Source organism: Nicotiana tabacum, chromosome 12 (assembly GCF_000715075.1).
Source record: "Nicotiana tabacum cultivar K326 chromosome 12, ASM71507v2, whole genome shotgun sequence".
NCBI classification, from domain to species: domain Eukaryota; kingdom Viridiplantae; phylum Streptophyta; class Magnoliopsida; order Solanales; family Solanaceae; genus Nicotiana; species Nicotiana tabacum.
In genome coordinates this window covers 105536517-105552097 of record NC_134091.1, presented here as the reverse complement: position 1 = coordinate 105552097, position 15581 = coordinate 105536517, and the positions used below count along the sequence as shown (strand labels likewise).

The 15581-nt window shown below is 41.8% G+C and overlaps 1 protein-coding gene across 1 annotated transcript; it reads right to left on the bottom strand.

The window, feature by feature from the left end:
• Nucleotides 1–1719: 1719 nt before the first annotated feature.
• On the bottom strand, nucleotides 1720–14936 carry LOC142167313 (uncharacterized). The gene is made up of 5 exons (XM_075227476.1): nucleotides 14741–14936; nucleotides 13224–14650; nucleotides 2281–2384; nucleotides 1982–2170; nucleotides 1720–1894 (listed from the first exon to the last, which is right to left on the bottom strand). Exons 1-5 carry the CDS (start codon nucleotides 14934–14936, stop codon nucleotides 1720–1722), a joined length of 2091 nt encoding a protein of 696 aa, XP_075083577.1.
• Between the last annotated feature and the right edge of the window lie 645 nt (nucleotides 14937–15581).

Genomic DNA, 15581 nt, shown 5'->3' with positions numbered 1-15581 from the left:
TATTTTGGTTAGATCCGAGCCAATCAAAGTTGGATAATCGAGGAAAAGGCCTACTAGTGGATTAAATTGGAGCAAGACGAGGTAAGTCTCTTGTCTAATCTTGTGAGGGGGAAATTACCCCATATGTGATTAAATTAAATAATTGTTGCTAATTGCGGGGGCTACGTACGCACGAGGTGACGAGAGTCCGTGTGTAGCTACTATTAATGCTAAAGTCCGGGTAGTTTAGGACTCAAAGCATGAATTACTTGTGTAAAGTGTATTCTTTATTTAATTAAAATTATTTGTTATATATTGTAAATTGTTATGTAATATGGTAAAAGATGGAAATTGCATATACTTAATTTTCTGTTTAAATTAATTAATTGTTAAAAGAAATTATTCATCCTCTTGAATTGATCTTATAATAAATATACTCCATTTCCGGAGGTACATAAGAAAATGTCCTCCTTTCTTGTGGAGCGAGCCGAATGCCTCGGCAGGATAGATGCATCTATGGATCGCGTCGCACGTCCCTCGGTAGTGTACACGACACTCTAGAATGAGCCTTACGACCTCAGCAGAATTCGTGCCATATAATAATAATAAATACACGATACCTCGATGTTTTTACTTTGCAGCTTGTGAATTTAATTAATGGTATGGAAGTTGTTGCAATTGAAAGAATTTAATTATTTCTGCTGATTATATAAAATTATTGTTGACTTTGTGAATCTTGCTGAGTTTAGGGCCGTACGACCATCTCGTCTCTACCTCTTCGAGATTAGGCTTGATACTTACTCGGTACACGTTGTTTACGTACTCATACTACATTTGCTGCACTTTTTGTGCAGGATCTGCGACAGGTACTAGTTAAGGACCTATCATCGCATATCCACATTATCCAGAGGCGTAGTGGTGAGCTGCCTTTCTGAGCCGTTCTGCAGCTACCAGTGCCTCTTCTAGCATTTTTATTCTGTCTATTTTAATTTCAGACAATATTTGGAGTTTTGTATAATCTACTAGATGCTCATACGCTTATGAAACCAGATCTTGGCACACACATTGGTAGAATTTGGAATGGTATTATTTTCTTTGATTTAAGTTAATCGGTATCTTTTCTATTTTCTTTAATATTTCTAGTAAAATAATAAAATTTCTTAGAAAATTATTCTGAAATTAATTGATATATGTTTAACTTATTAGTTGTCTTGCCTAGCCATAGTGTTGGGCGCTATTACGACTTGTAGGTGAAATTGGGTCGTGACAAATGCCACAAACTAGGACCTTGCAAGTCAACTGCCAGCTGAGTAATTAGATCCATAGCTTGAGGATAACTTTCATAACTTGAAGCTATTTCCTGCATCCATGAGGGAACTGAGGTGCTAATAGCCATGGGTTGTGCAGTCACTTGAGGTATATTGGTTCTTCCATTCTCATATTGTCTAGAAAGAGCGTCTGCCACTCTATTTTCAGCACCCTTTTTATACTGTATCTCATAGTCAAGCCCTAATAATTTTGTCAATCCTTTCTGTTGGACAGTAGTGGTGACCCTTTGCTCCAATAGATATTTCAGGCTATGATGGTCAGTTCTAATCACAAAGTGTTTGAACTGCAGGTAGTGTCTATATTTATCTACTGCATTCAGTAGAGCCATGTACTCTTTCTCATAAATGGATTTGTCTCTGTGCCTTGGGACTACGACCTTGCTGAAATAGGCCACCGGTCTACCCTCCTGCATTAGTACAACCCAATTCCACTATGGCTAGCATCTGTCTCCACTGTGAACTCCTTATAGTAATCAGCTAATATCAGTACTGGGGTAGAAGTCATAGCAGACTTAAGTGCTGAGAAAGCTAGTTCAGCCTCTTCACTCCATTTGAATGAATCCTTCTTGAGAAGATCAGTAAGCGGTCTGCATATGGTACCATACTCAGCAACATACTTCCTGTATTAACCTGTTAGACCTAAAAAACCTCTGAGTGACTTAACTGAACTAGGCCTGGGCCATTCAACCATGGCATGTATCTTGGCAGGATCAGTGGAAACACCCTCCTTAGTGATCACATGGCCTAAGTATTCAATTTGAGCCTGCCCAAATGAACACTTGGATTTTTTGGCAAATAGAGAATGCTCTCTCAGCAAGGCAAACACAATGGACAAATGTTCAACATGTCTTTCAAGTGATTCACTAAAAATAAGTTTATCATTAAAAAGACTAAGACAAATCTTCTTAAGTATGGTTGAAAAACCCGATTCATTAGTGCTTGAAGGTTGCAGGAGAATTTGTCAAATCCGAACAGCATACCCTTGAACTCATAATGGCCCACATGGGTTCTGAAAGCAGTTTTAAACACATCTTCTTCCTTCATTATGGTTTGCTGATAGCTAGCTCTCAAATCCACCTAAGAAAAAATCTCAGAACCATGAAGCTCATCCAATAAATTATCCACAATAGGAATTGGGTATTTGTCTTTTATAGTGATATCATTTAGCCCCTATAATCTACACAGAACCTCCATGTACAATCCTTCTTCTTATCAAGAAGAGCTGGGGAAGAAAAAGGTGACTGACTCTGTTGAAAGGTGTAGTATGAGTACAACCAACTTAGCAAGTAACAATAATAACTAAGGAACTTAAGATAATGACGAGCTACACAATTATAGTTCACTTTCAGTAATTCCAACAAAGAATAGACATGCTTTCAAATCCAGCAATTTAAGTCAAATTAATTCTATACAGTTCAAGTTCATGTATTCCGGATATAAAATCTTTCAGAAAATTTCACAACATGACAGATAGAAACTAAGTGTAACAACAATGAAAAACAAGTACAACCTCTCAGGACAACAATTACTCACTGGGCTCCCAGTCCTCAACACTTACACTCAATGGGTACCCGCGCTCACTGGGGGTGTACAGACTCCGGAGGGCTCCAGCAGCCCAAGCGCTATAATCTGCACGGACAACTCACGTGTTGCACGGATAACTCATGTGTCATAGTATAAATATCTGGATCTACACGGACAACTCACGTGCTGCACGGACAACTCGCGTTCTGCACGGACAACTTACGTGCTATAATATAATATAAGGATTCGCATGGACAACTCACATGCTGCACGGACAACTCACGTGCTATAATATAATATCTCACAATCAGTCCCTCGGCCTCGCTCAGTCATAAATCTCTCCACTCTCTCGGGCTCTCAAAAATTATGAAATCAGCCCAAAGAACAATGATATGATGCATCAATAATGAACAATAGAGACTGAGATAAAATAATAAAGTAAACTGTGACTGAGTACAAAACAAAAATTAAGCAGATAGTTCAATATGTACATGACCTCTGTGGGTGCCAACAGTACCAACATATAGCCTAAATATGGTTTCTAACATGGTTTATAGTCAAATTTCCACAACACATAGAGAGCACATAGCTAACAACAAGTTATTTAACTTTACAGTTTCACGGGACGGACCAAGTCACAATCCTCTCGGTACACGCCCACACGCCCGTCACCTAGCATGTGCGTCACCTCCAAAATAATAACATGATACAAAAATTCGGGGTTTCATACCCTCGGGACCAGATTTATAACTGTTACTTACCTCAAACCGTAAAATTCTTATTCCGCTAAGCCTTTGCCTGGTGAATTTGCCTCCAAACGCCTCGAATATAGTCACAAATAATTTGTTTCAGTCAATAAAATTCATTGGAATTAATTCCATAAGAAAATGCTAATTTTTCATAAAAATCAAGAAATTAGCTCAAATATTACCGTGGGACCCACATGTCGGAACTTGACAAAAAGTTACAAAATTCGGAAGCCCATTAAACCACGAGTCTATCCATATAAATTTTACTCAAATCTGCCATCAACTCGACCCTCAAATATCCAAATTAAACCAAGAGGGTTTTCATAATTTTCCAACTTAATTCACCAATTAAACGATAAAAACAAACATGGATTCGGGTAATTTAACCAATATTTAGTTAAGAACACTTACCCCGTTGTTTCTTCTGAAAATCTCCCAAAATTGCCTCAATCCGAGCTCCAAATCGTTAAAAATAGAAAATGGAACGAAGTCCTATTTTCGGAACTTAAACTTTCTATCCAGACCTCTCTTCTTCGTGAACGCGACAGGTCCCTCGCGTTCGCGAAGCACAACTCGACTGCCCAGAATTTAACTCTTCGCGAACGCGACCATGGCTTCGCGAACGCGAAGCTTTACCAATCTCACCCTTCGTGAAAGCGACCGTGACTTCGCGAACGCGAAGCTTTACCAGCTCAGACCTTCGCGAATGTGACCACCACCTCGCGAACGCGTAGAACAAGGACCTGGGGGTCCAATTGCCTCACTCCTCTTCACGAACGCGACACGACTCCCGCGTTCGCGATGCACACTCAGACCATACCTTCGCGTTCGCAACCTCCCCTTCGCGAATGCGAAAAACAAAATCTCACCACTCAGAAACACTCTTCGCGAACGCGAGGTCCCTCACGCGAACGCGAAAGAGGAAATCAGAAGAATGCAACAACAAATATCAACAATCTCACCAAGGCCAAAAATGATCCGTTAAGCCCCCCGGAACTCACCCGAACCCCCTGGAACCTCAACCAAACATACCATGAAGTCCTAAAACATCATACGACATTAGTTAAACCCTCAAATCACCTCAAACAACGCTAAAACCACGAATCATACCCCAATTCAAGCCTAATGAACTTTGAAATTTCAAGTTTCCACAAACGACGCCGGAACCTATCAAATCAAGTCCGATTGACCTCAGATTTTGCACACGTCATAAATGACATAACAGAGGTGTTCCAATTTTCATAATTGGATTCCGACCCCGATATCAAAAAGTCAATCCCCCGGTCAAACTTTTCAAAAATTCAACTTTCGGCATTTCAAGCCTAATTCAACCACAAACCTCTAAATAATTTTCCGGACATACTCGTAAGTCCAAAATCACCACAAGGATCTATTGGAATCATCAAAATTCAAATCCGAGGTCGTTTACACATAAGTCCACATCCGATCACTTTTCTAACTTTAAATTTTCAATTATGAGACCAAGTGTCTCATTTCACTTCGAATTCCTTCCGGACTCGAACCAACTACCTCGGCAAGTCATAAAATAACTGTAAAGCATAAATTGAGCAGTAAATGGGGGAACGGGGTTATAATACTCAAAACGACCGGTCGGGTCATTACATTCTCCCCTTCTTAAACAAACGTTCATCCTTGAACGGGTTTAGCATCATACTTGGAGTATCAAATAGGTATGGATATTTTCTCTGCATATCCTTCTCAATCTCCCAAGTAGCTTCTCCGACTCGCTAGCCTCTCAACTGTACCTTCACTGATGCTATGTTCTTCGACCTCAGCTTTCAAACCTGCCGGTCTAAAATAGCCACCGGCTCCACATCATAAGTCAAATTACCATCCGGTTGTACTGTACTGAAGTCCATAATATGAGACGGATCCCCGACATACTTTCGGACCATGGATACATGGAACACTGGATGAGCACTTGTTAGACTAGGTGGAAAAGCAAGTTCATAAGCCACCTCTCCAATTTTCTTAAGTATCTCAAAAGGACCAATATACCTAGGGCTCAACTTGACCTTCTTCACGAACCTCAACACACCCTTCATGGATGAAATATTTAGTAAAACCTTCTCCCCAACCATATGAACAACATCACGAACCTTCTTGTCGGCATAACTCTTATGTCTAGACTGTGTCGTGCGAAGCCGTTCCTGAATCATTTTGACCTTCTCTAACGCATCCTGAACCAAGTCAGTACCCAATAGCCTAGCCTCACCCGAATCAAACCAACCCACCGAAACCGGCACCGTCTCCCATACAAAGCCTCATACGGAGCCATCTGAATACTCGACTGGTAGCTGCTATTGTAAGCAAACTCCGTGAGTTGCAGCAATTGATCCCAAGAACCCCCAAAATCAATGACATAAGCGCACAACATGTCTCCAATATCTGAATAGTGCACTCGGACTGTCCGTCCGTCTGAGGGTGAAATGTTTTACTCAACTGAATCTGTGTGCCCAATTCTCGCTGCACTGCTCTCCAAAAATGTGATATAAACTGCGTGCCCCGATCTGATAAGATGGACACTGGTACACCGTGTAGGAGAAAAATCTCACAAATATAAATCCCAGCCAACCGCTCCGAAGAATAATTAGTACCAACCGGAATAAAATGCGGAGATTTGGTCAACCGATCTACTATCACCCAAACAACATCAAACTTTCTCAAAGTCCGTGGGAGCCCAACTATGAAGTCCATGGTAATATGCTCCCACTTCCACTCCGGAATTTCAAGTCTCTGTAGTAATGCGCCTGGTCTCTGATGCTCGTACTTTACCTGTTGACAATTTAGACACCGAGCTACAAACCCAACTATATCTTTCTTCATTCGCCTCAACCAATAGTGCTGCCTCAAATCCTGATACATCTTCGCGGAGCCTGGATGAATAGAGTACCGCAAACTGTGAGCTTCCTGGAGAATCAGCTCACGCAAACCATCTACATTAGGCACACATAGCCTGCCATGCATCCGTAACACATCGTCATCTCCAATAGTGACTTCCTTGGCATCACTATGCGGAACCGTGTCCTTAAGGACAAACAGACGTGGATCATCATATTAGCGCTCTCTGATGCGATCATATAAAGAAGACCAAGAAACCACACAAGCAAAAACTTGATTGGGCTCGAAAATATCCAATCTAAAAAATTGGTTGGCCAAGGCCTAAACATCCAATGCTAACGGCTCTCTGCTACTGGTAAGTATGCTAAGCTGCCCAAACTTTTCGCCTTACGACTCAAGGCACCGGCCACTACATTGGCCTTTCCGGGATGATAAAGAATGGTGATATCATAATCCTTAAACAACTCTAACCACCTTCGCTGCTGCAAATTAAGATCCTTCTGTTTAAACAAATGTTGTAGACTCTGATGATCGGTATATACCTCATACTGGACACCATACAAGTACTGTCGCCAAATTTACAAGGAATGAACAATAGTTGCTTACTCAAGATCGTGGACTGGATAATTCTTCTCATGTACCTTGAACTGTCTGGACGCATAGGCAATCACCCTACCGTCTTGCATCAACACTGCGCCGAGACAAATACGCGATGCATCACAATACATCATATAAGACTCTGAACATATAGGCAACACCAATACTGGAGCTCTAGTCGAAGTTGTCTTGAGCTTTTGAAAGCTCTCTTCTCATTTATCCGACCACCTGAACGGAGCACCTTTTTGGGTCAATTTAGTCATAGGCGATGCAATAGACGAGAAACCCTCCACGAAGCGACGATAATAACCGGCCAAGCCGAGAAAACTCCGAATCTCAGTAACTGAAGATGGTTTGGGCCAATTCTGAACTACCTCTATTTTCTTCGGATCCACCTTAATTCCTTCACTGGACACTATATGTCCCAAGAATGCCACCGAACTAAGCCAGAACTCACACTTAGAAAATTTGGCATAAAGTCTCACATATCTCAGCCTTTGTAATACAATACCCAAGTGTTGTGCATGCCCCTCCTGGCTACGTGAGTACACCAGAATATCATCAATAAATACTACGACAAATAAATCAAGATATGGCTCAAAATACACTATTCATCAAATGCATAGATGTTGTTGGGGCATTGGTTAGCCCAAAAGACATCACAAGGAATTCGTAGTGGCCATAACGAGTTCTGGATGCCGTCTTTAAAATATCCAAATCCTGAATTCAACTGGTGATACCCAGATCTCAAATCAATTTTGGAGAACACTCTCGCTCCCTGAAGCTGGTCAAATAAGTCATCAATACGCGGCAAAGGATATTTATTCTTGATTGTAACTTTGTTCAACTACCTATAATCAATGCACATCCGCATAGTACCATCTTTCTTTTCACAAACAGAATCGGCGCACTCCAAGGTGACACACTAGGCCTAATAAAACCCTTTTCAAGGAGTTCCTGAAGTTGCTCTTTCAATTATTTTAACTCAGTTGGTGCCATACGATATGGAGGAATAGAAATGGGTTGAGTGCCCTGCACCAAGTCAATACCGAAATCAATATCCTTGTTAGGTGGCATACGCGGTAGGTCTACAGAAAATACATCCGCAAAGTCTCGCACGACCGATACTGAATAAATAATAGAAGTATCTGCATCAATATCTCTCACAAAGACCAAATATGACAAACATCCCTTTCCAACATACGTTGGGCCTTCAAATAAGAAATTACCCTACTAGGAACAAAATCTAGAGAACCTCACCATTCGACCTTTGGCAACCCTGGCATTGTCAACATCATGATTTTTGCGTGATAGTCCAGAATAGCATGACATGGAGACAACCAATCCATACCCAGGATTACATCAAAATCAACCATACCAAGTAATAAGAGATCAACTCTAGTCTCTAGTTCCCCAATAGTTACCACACACGACCGATACACATGGTCCACAGTAATAATATCGCCCACCGGTATAGATACACAAACAAGTAAAACTAAGGACTCACAGGGCATATCTAGATAATGATCAAAATACGATGATACATATGAATAAGTGGAACCAGGGTCAAATAATATAGAAGCCTTCATGTGGAACACTGAAACAATACTTGTGATCACTGCATCTGAGGCAACAACATCTTGCCTGGCAGGAAAAGTATAGAATTGGGACTGACCGCCACCTGACTGGCCTCCCCTCTTGGGCGACCCCTAGCTGACTGACCCCCACCCCGAGCTGGCTGGGTGGGTGGTGGAACTGTTGGTGCTGGTTCCGTCAGTCGAAAACTCTATTGTGGAGCCCCACTCAACAGCCTAGGACAATCTCTCTTGTAATGACCAAATTCTCCGCACTCGAAACAAGCCCTCCTCTGACGGAATTGTTGATCCTGATAACCCAAAGAATTACCTGTAGAAGCCTGAGCAGACGAGGCATGATTAGAACTCAACGTTGGTAGTGCACTGAATGAAGACTGGTCTGAGTGAGCACTGTAAGAAACACGGCTAGCCGATTCACCACGATGAGCTGGAAGACCCGTCTGAGCGTGTCTGTAAGAACGACCCCTACCGCGGTAAAACTGACCTCCTGAAGGAACACCGCTGTAATCACCTGGACAACAAGGCCTCCTAGCCTCCCTCTCTCCACGTTCCTGGCTATGAACTATCTCTATCTGCTGAGCAACGTCAACTACCTCATCAAAGGTAGCACCAGATACCCTCTCCCTAGTCATAAGTAACCGTAGCTGATATGTGAGGCCATCAATTAACCTCCTAATCCTCTCCCTATCAGTGGGAACCAACCATACTGCGTGACGAGCCAACTCAGAAAATCTCATCTTGTATTGCGTCACAGATATACCATCTTGATGTAACTGCTCAAACTGTCTACGTAGCTCCTCACTGCGAGACTGCGGCACAAACTTCTCCAAAAAGAGAACGGAAAACTCCTGCCATGTAAGTGGTACTGCACCAACTGGCCTGCACCTCTCATAAGCCTCCCACCATCTGAAGGCAGCCCAAAAAAACTGAAAAGTAGTGAACGAGACTCCACTGGTCTCCAAAATACCCGTTGTCCGAAGAATCCGTTGACATTTATCTAGAAAACCCTTAGCATCTTCTGACTCAGTACCGCTAAATGGTGGAAGTCGAAGCCTCTCAAATCTCTCTCGTCTCCTCTGCTTATCATCTGCCATAACCGGAACTACCGGGGCCTGAGCAGCTGTAACCGGCTGGGCTGGTAGTGCTCTCGGTATATGAAGTCCATGTACTACCTGGTCTGGAGTACGGGCAACAGGGGTATGAGTACCTCCCCCGGCTTGAGAAGTGGCAGGTGCGGCCTGAGCCGAAACCACCTGAGCAAGACCAGTGCAAACTATAAATATCTGGGCCAAAGTCTCCTGAAGGCCTGGAATCTCGATAGGCACAGCTGGTGCCTGAGCTGGTCCTGTCGGCTCAGCTATATCTGGAATCTGCTCCTGAGCTGGAGCAACTGGTGGTACTACAGGTGCTGGTCTAACTGTGGTACGAGATACACCTCGGCCCTGACTTCTACCACGGCCCCGGCCTCTCGCGGTTCTAACTAGTGGCACTGATGGATGACCGTCCAATATGGTAGTACGTGTCCTCACCATTTGTGAGAGAATAAAAAAATAAAATTTTAGTTTCCGAAATCAACAAATTCGCACGACAGAATACAAGAAAGTGAAATTTTCCTAAGGGTTCAGCAGCCTCTCGAAGATAAGTACAGACGTCTCTGTACCGATCCGCAAGACTCTACTAAACCTGCTCATGACTCGTGACACTTATGTTACCTAGAGCTATGATACCAACTTATCACGACCCGAACTCTGACATGTCGTGATGGTGCCTAGCTCGATACTAGGCAAGCCGATAATTCAATAAACCAAAATTTCCTTTAAGTTTGAAAATATAATATCTAAATTTAGTGAAAGAAAAACTCACAAATACATATATAAACACTCCTAAAACTCGGTGTCACTGAGTACATGGGCATCTAATATGAATACAAGTCTGGAAAATACGGTCTATAATAATCTAAGACCAAATACAGTAAACAAGGAGATAGGGAAGGAGAGACAAGGTCTGCGAAACACAACAACTACCTCTAAATCTCCAAAAAATCAACTGTGCGAGAGAATTAGCACCCGCTATGTCCGAAAATACCTGGATCTGCACACAAAGTGCAGGGTGTAGTATGAGTACAACCAACTTAGCAAGTAACAATAATAACTAAGGAACTTAAGATAATGACGAGCTACACAGTTATAGTTCACTTTCAGTAATTCCAAGAAAGAATAGACATGCTTTCAAATCCAGCAGTTTAAGTCAAATTAATTCTATATAGTTAAAGTTCATGTATTCCGGATATAAAATCTTTCAGAAAATTTCACAACAATGACAGATAGCAACTAAGTGCAACAACAATGAAAAACAAGTACAGCCTCTTAGGACAACAATCACCCACTGGGCTCCCAGCCCTCAACACTCACACTCAATGGGTACTCGCGCTTACTAGGGGTGTACATACTCCGGAGGGGCTCCTACAGCCCAAGCGCTATAATCTGCACGGACAACTCACGTGCTGCACGGACAACTCATGTGCTACAATATAATATCTCACAATCAGGCCCTCGACCTCGCTCAGTCATAAATCTCTCCAGTCTCTCGGGCTCTCAGAAATCATGAAATCAGCCCAAAGAACAATGATATGATGCATCAATAATGAACAATAGAGACTGAGATAAAATAATCAAGTAAACTGTGACTGAGTACAAAACAACAATTAAGCAGATAGTTCAACATGTACACGACCTCTGTGGGTCCCAACAATACCAACATATAGCCTAAACATGGTTTATAGTCAAATTTCCACAACACATAGAGAGCACATATCTAACAACAAGTTATTCAAGTTTATAGTTTCACGGGACGGACCAAGTCACAATCCCCTCGGTGCACGCCCACACGCCCGTCACCTAGCATGTGCATCACTTCCAAAATAATCACATGATACAAAAACCCGGGGTTTCATACCCTCAGGACCAGATTTATAACTGTTACTTACCTCAAACCGTGAAATTCTTATTCCGCTAAGCCTTTGCCTCATGAATTTGCCTCCAAACACCTCGAATCTAGTCAAAAATAATTTGTTTTAGTCAATAAAATTCATTGGAATTAATTTCATAAGAAAATGCTAATTTTCCATAAAAATCCAAAATTTAGCTCAAAAATCGCCGTGGGGACCATGTCTCGGAACTCGACAAAAGTTACAAAATCTGGAAGCCCATTCAACCACGAGTCTAACCATACAAATTTTACTCAAATACGATATCAACTCGACTCTCAAATCTCCAAATTAAACCAAGAGGGTTTTCACAATTTTCCAATTTAGTTCACCTATTAAACAATAAAAACAACCATGGATTCAAGTAATTTAACCAATATTGAGTTAAGAACACTTACCCCGTTATTTTCTCTGAAAATCTCCCAAATATCATCTCAATTCGAGTTCCAAATCATTAAAAATGAAAAATGGGACAAAGTCCCATTTTTGGAACTTAAACTTTCTGTCCAGACCTCTTTTCTCCGCGAACGCGACAGGTCCTTCGCGTTCGCGAAGCACAACTCGACTGCCCAGAATTTAACCCTTCGCGAACGCGACCATGGCTTCGCGAACGCGAAGCTTTACCAATCTCACCCTTCACGAACGCGAAGCTTTACCAACTCAAACCTTCACGAATGCGACCACCACCTCGCGAACGCATAGAATAAGGACTTGGGGTCCCCAATTGCCTCATTCCTCTTTGCGAACGCGACACCACTCCCGCGTTCGCGATGCACACTCATACCATACCTTCGCGTTCGCGTCCTCCCCTTTGCGAATACGAAGAACAAAATCTCACCACTCAAAAAAACTCTTCGCGAACGCGAGGTCCCTCTCGCGAATGCGAAAGAGGAAATTAGAAGAACGCAACAACAGATATGAGCAATCTCACCAAGGCCAAAAATGATCTGTTAACTCCCCGGAACTCACTCGAGCCCCCCGGGACATCAACCAAACATACCAACAAGTCCTAAAACATCATACGAACTTAGTTGAACCCTCAAATCACCTCAAATAACACTAAAACCATGAATCATACCCCAATTCAAGCCTAATGAACTTTGAAATTTCAATTTTCCACAAACGACGCCAGAACATATCAAATCAAGTCTGATTGACCTCAAATTTTACACACAAGTCATAAATGAAATAACAGAGGTATTTCAATTTTCATAATTGGATTCCGACTCCCATATCAAAAAGTCAACCCCCTGGTCAAACTTTTCAAAAATTCAACTTTCGGCATTTCAAGCCTAATTCCACCTCGGACCTCCAAATAATTTTTCAGACAAGTTTGCTATCCTTGTTAGAAAAGTCCGAGAGTTGAAATTATCTCCGTTAATGTGTTATTGCGAAGTCCGTAAGTCGAGGAGACCACATAGAGGGGCAAAAGTGTTAAGGAAATAAAATGTTCCCACTTGAGTGTATATTTAAATGATTGTGATTTGAAAGGTAATCCAGATACCACTCTATAATACTCAAAACGACCAGCCGGGTCATTACAGACATGCATATATAGTTCATTCTTGTGATAATAGTTGTACCCGCAGGGCCTCAAACTCACAAGCATGGCACTAGGTTTGAGAGGAATTGAGTGGTCCAGTGTTCTAGTAGGAGGTAGTGACTTAGGCTCAGTAAACACATCATCATACTGTTCTAGTACTGCTAGGATAGCTTCTTCCACTTGATCTTGTCTGGTGGCCACCACTGAGTTCATCATGAATAAATGAGCTAGAAGTGCTTGCCCCTTCTTAATCACCCTGCCCATAGTTCTACTGGAGATCATATTTAACTTGCCTTCTTCTGGAATACCATGCAACACCATCTTATTCCCTTTTCTCCCAATGGTAACACAGTTCTTCTCATGGTCAAATTTAGTGGGATTGTGTGTCTTCATCCAGTCGTTTCCTAGAACAATGTCACAGTCACCTAATGGAATGATAAACAAATCTTCTTTGAAAGGTATGCCCTGCATTTTCCACATAAAATCTTTACAGTGAGAGGTACACATGACATAATTGCCATCAGTAATTATCACTCTCACTAGTGGACAGTAAGTGGCCTGATAACCAGCCTCTTTAACAGTGTTTTCATCTATAAAACTGTGAGTACTGCCAGAATCAATGAGCAATGCTAGGTTCCTATTTTTGGCAGAGCCCTTGACCAAGATGATGTTAACTCCTTGGTTATTCTCTGATAATGCACTCATACATACAACTTCATGCACAACCTGCTCCATATCTCCTTCAATTATTAAGTCAGCAAGGTAGGGATCCTCATTATCATTAGGGCATTCTCGAGCAACTTCCACCTCTCCCAACAAACAATTCAACTGCTTCTTCTTGCATTGGTGACCTGGTGTGTATCTTTTCCCACATCTAAAGCACAGATGATTGTTTCTCCTATACTCATAAACTTCAGGACTAAGCCTGAATGCATTAGGCTTAACAACAGGGTTCATTGTTGTTTTGGCACTGGTGGTACTGCTTCCAACAGCTGGTGGTCTAACACTAGCTTTATTCTTCTTTTGTGCAGCTTCTATAGCCATCTCTTGTAGCCTAGCTTGTTCAATAGCAAACTTCAGTGTAGTAGGCTTGAACAACTTCACTCCAAATCGAATTTCTTCCTTCAGAGCTCCTATGAAGCTAGAGATAAAATAAGATTCATCAAGATGAGGATTCCTGATTAACATCTGAGCCTTCATATCCTCAAACTTTCCCAGAAACTCATCCACAGTAGCAATTTGACTTAGTTTATTGAATTCCTCCACTATGTCATCCATCACTACATCCCCAAACATACAGATCAATTCTTCCTTAAACTCAGCCCAAGTGATCTCTCCCATACTCAATGTGAGGGAGTGATACCAAGTTTCATCCAACCCATTCAAATAAAGTGCAGCTGCCTCTACTCTTTGATTGTCTGGAGTCCTATAAATTGAAATATTTTTCACATTTTCGAATCCATACCTTGGGTTCTTGTCCTTCAAATCTGGGTAATTCCCATTTAGGAGGGGGAACTGGAACACTTTGATTTCTGTTTGGCCTCATCCTTGAACTGGCAGAGGTAACATCCCATCACCTTGACGATTATCACCTTGAGCTCTATTGGGAAGCCTTTCTAGAGTGGTCAACCTATCGAGAATCAGTACCGGGGTTCCTTGAATCCCTGTTTGTGTGTCGCGAAACTCCTGTTGGCTGGTGAGCACCTGCTCCAAAATTCCGTCATGTCTCACGAGTTTGTCATCCATGAGTTTGAGGCGAGTTCCTTTTGCCATTCTCACCACACAGTCGCAGAACCGAGGCTCTGATACCAAATGGCAAGTTCGACGAAGGATCTAAGCTAAATTCAATAAGGAAAGGAAATTGCAAACAAGTGGGACAATTTTCTGTATTTTTTTATAAACGGAAATGGATATCAAATTACAAAACTAAGAAGACAGAATTAAGCTAAGCTAACTAAATGGTAACTCGACTCCATAGCTGGAAGATCTGCAGAAATTTAGAGAAGAAGAAGAAGGGGAAGTTAGAGTATGAAAGAAAGAGAAGAATAAGAAAAGAGTGAGAGAGAATAGAGTGGGAAGAATGTGAGACCTGTAATCCGTTTAAACTCTCCTCTCTCTTCGTCTTGTATATAACAACCAGTTGTCAACGTGGCTTAATCTCGTCCCTTGCTGCTTATTATTGGAAAGTCAATCGTGGCCGCTACTTTTAAAAGTTGGTTATTCTTTCTTGTGGCATCAGCTGGTGTTTGAACCCAGCTAACAACACCAAATAACTCATACTCTGCTACAGCTCAGGTCATTACATTTAGAGAAGGGAATTAGTGTCGCCACATGCTTAGTTGAGAGATACGAACACTGAACTCGAAAATTGAAATGCCGATTGTCAAGATTAAACCCATTACTTATCTTTTCAACAAT

Bases quoted from the DNA above. Each gene is read 5' to 3' on its own strand.
- LOC142167313 (XM_075227476.1), bottom strand. From the start codon at position 14,936: ATGGCAAAAGGAACTCGCCTCAAACTCATGGATGACAAACTCGTGAGA. The intron at 14,651-14,740 runs GTGATGGGATGT...GGAATTACCCAG, and splicing joins TCAAGGTGATAATCGTCAAG to ATTTGAAGGACAAGAACCCA. The intron at 2,171-2,280 runs GTTCGGATTTGA...ACTTATTTTTAG, and splicing joins TATGAGTTCAAGGGTATGCT to TGAATCACTTGAAAGACATG.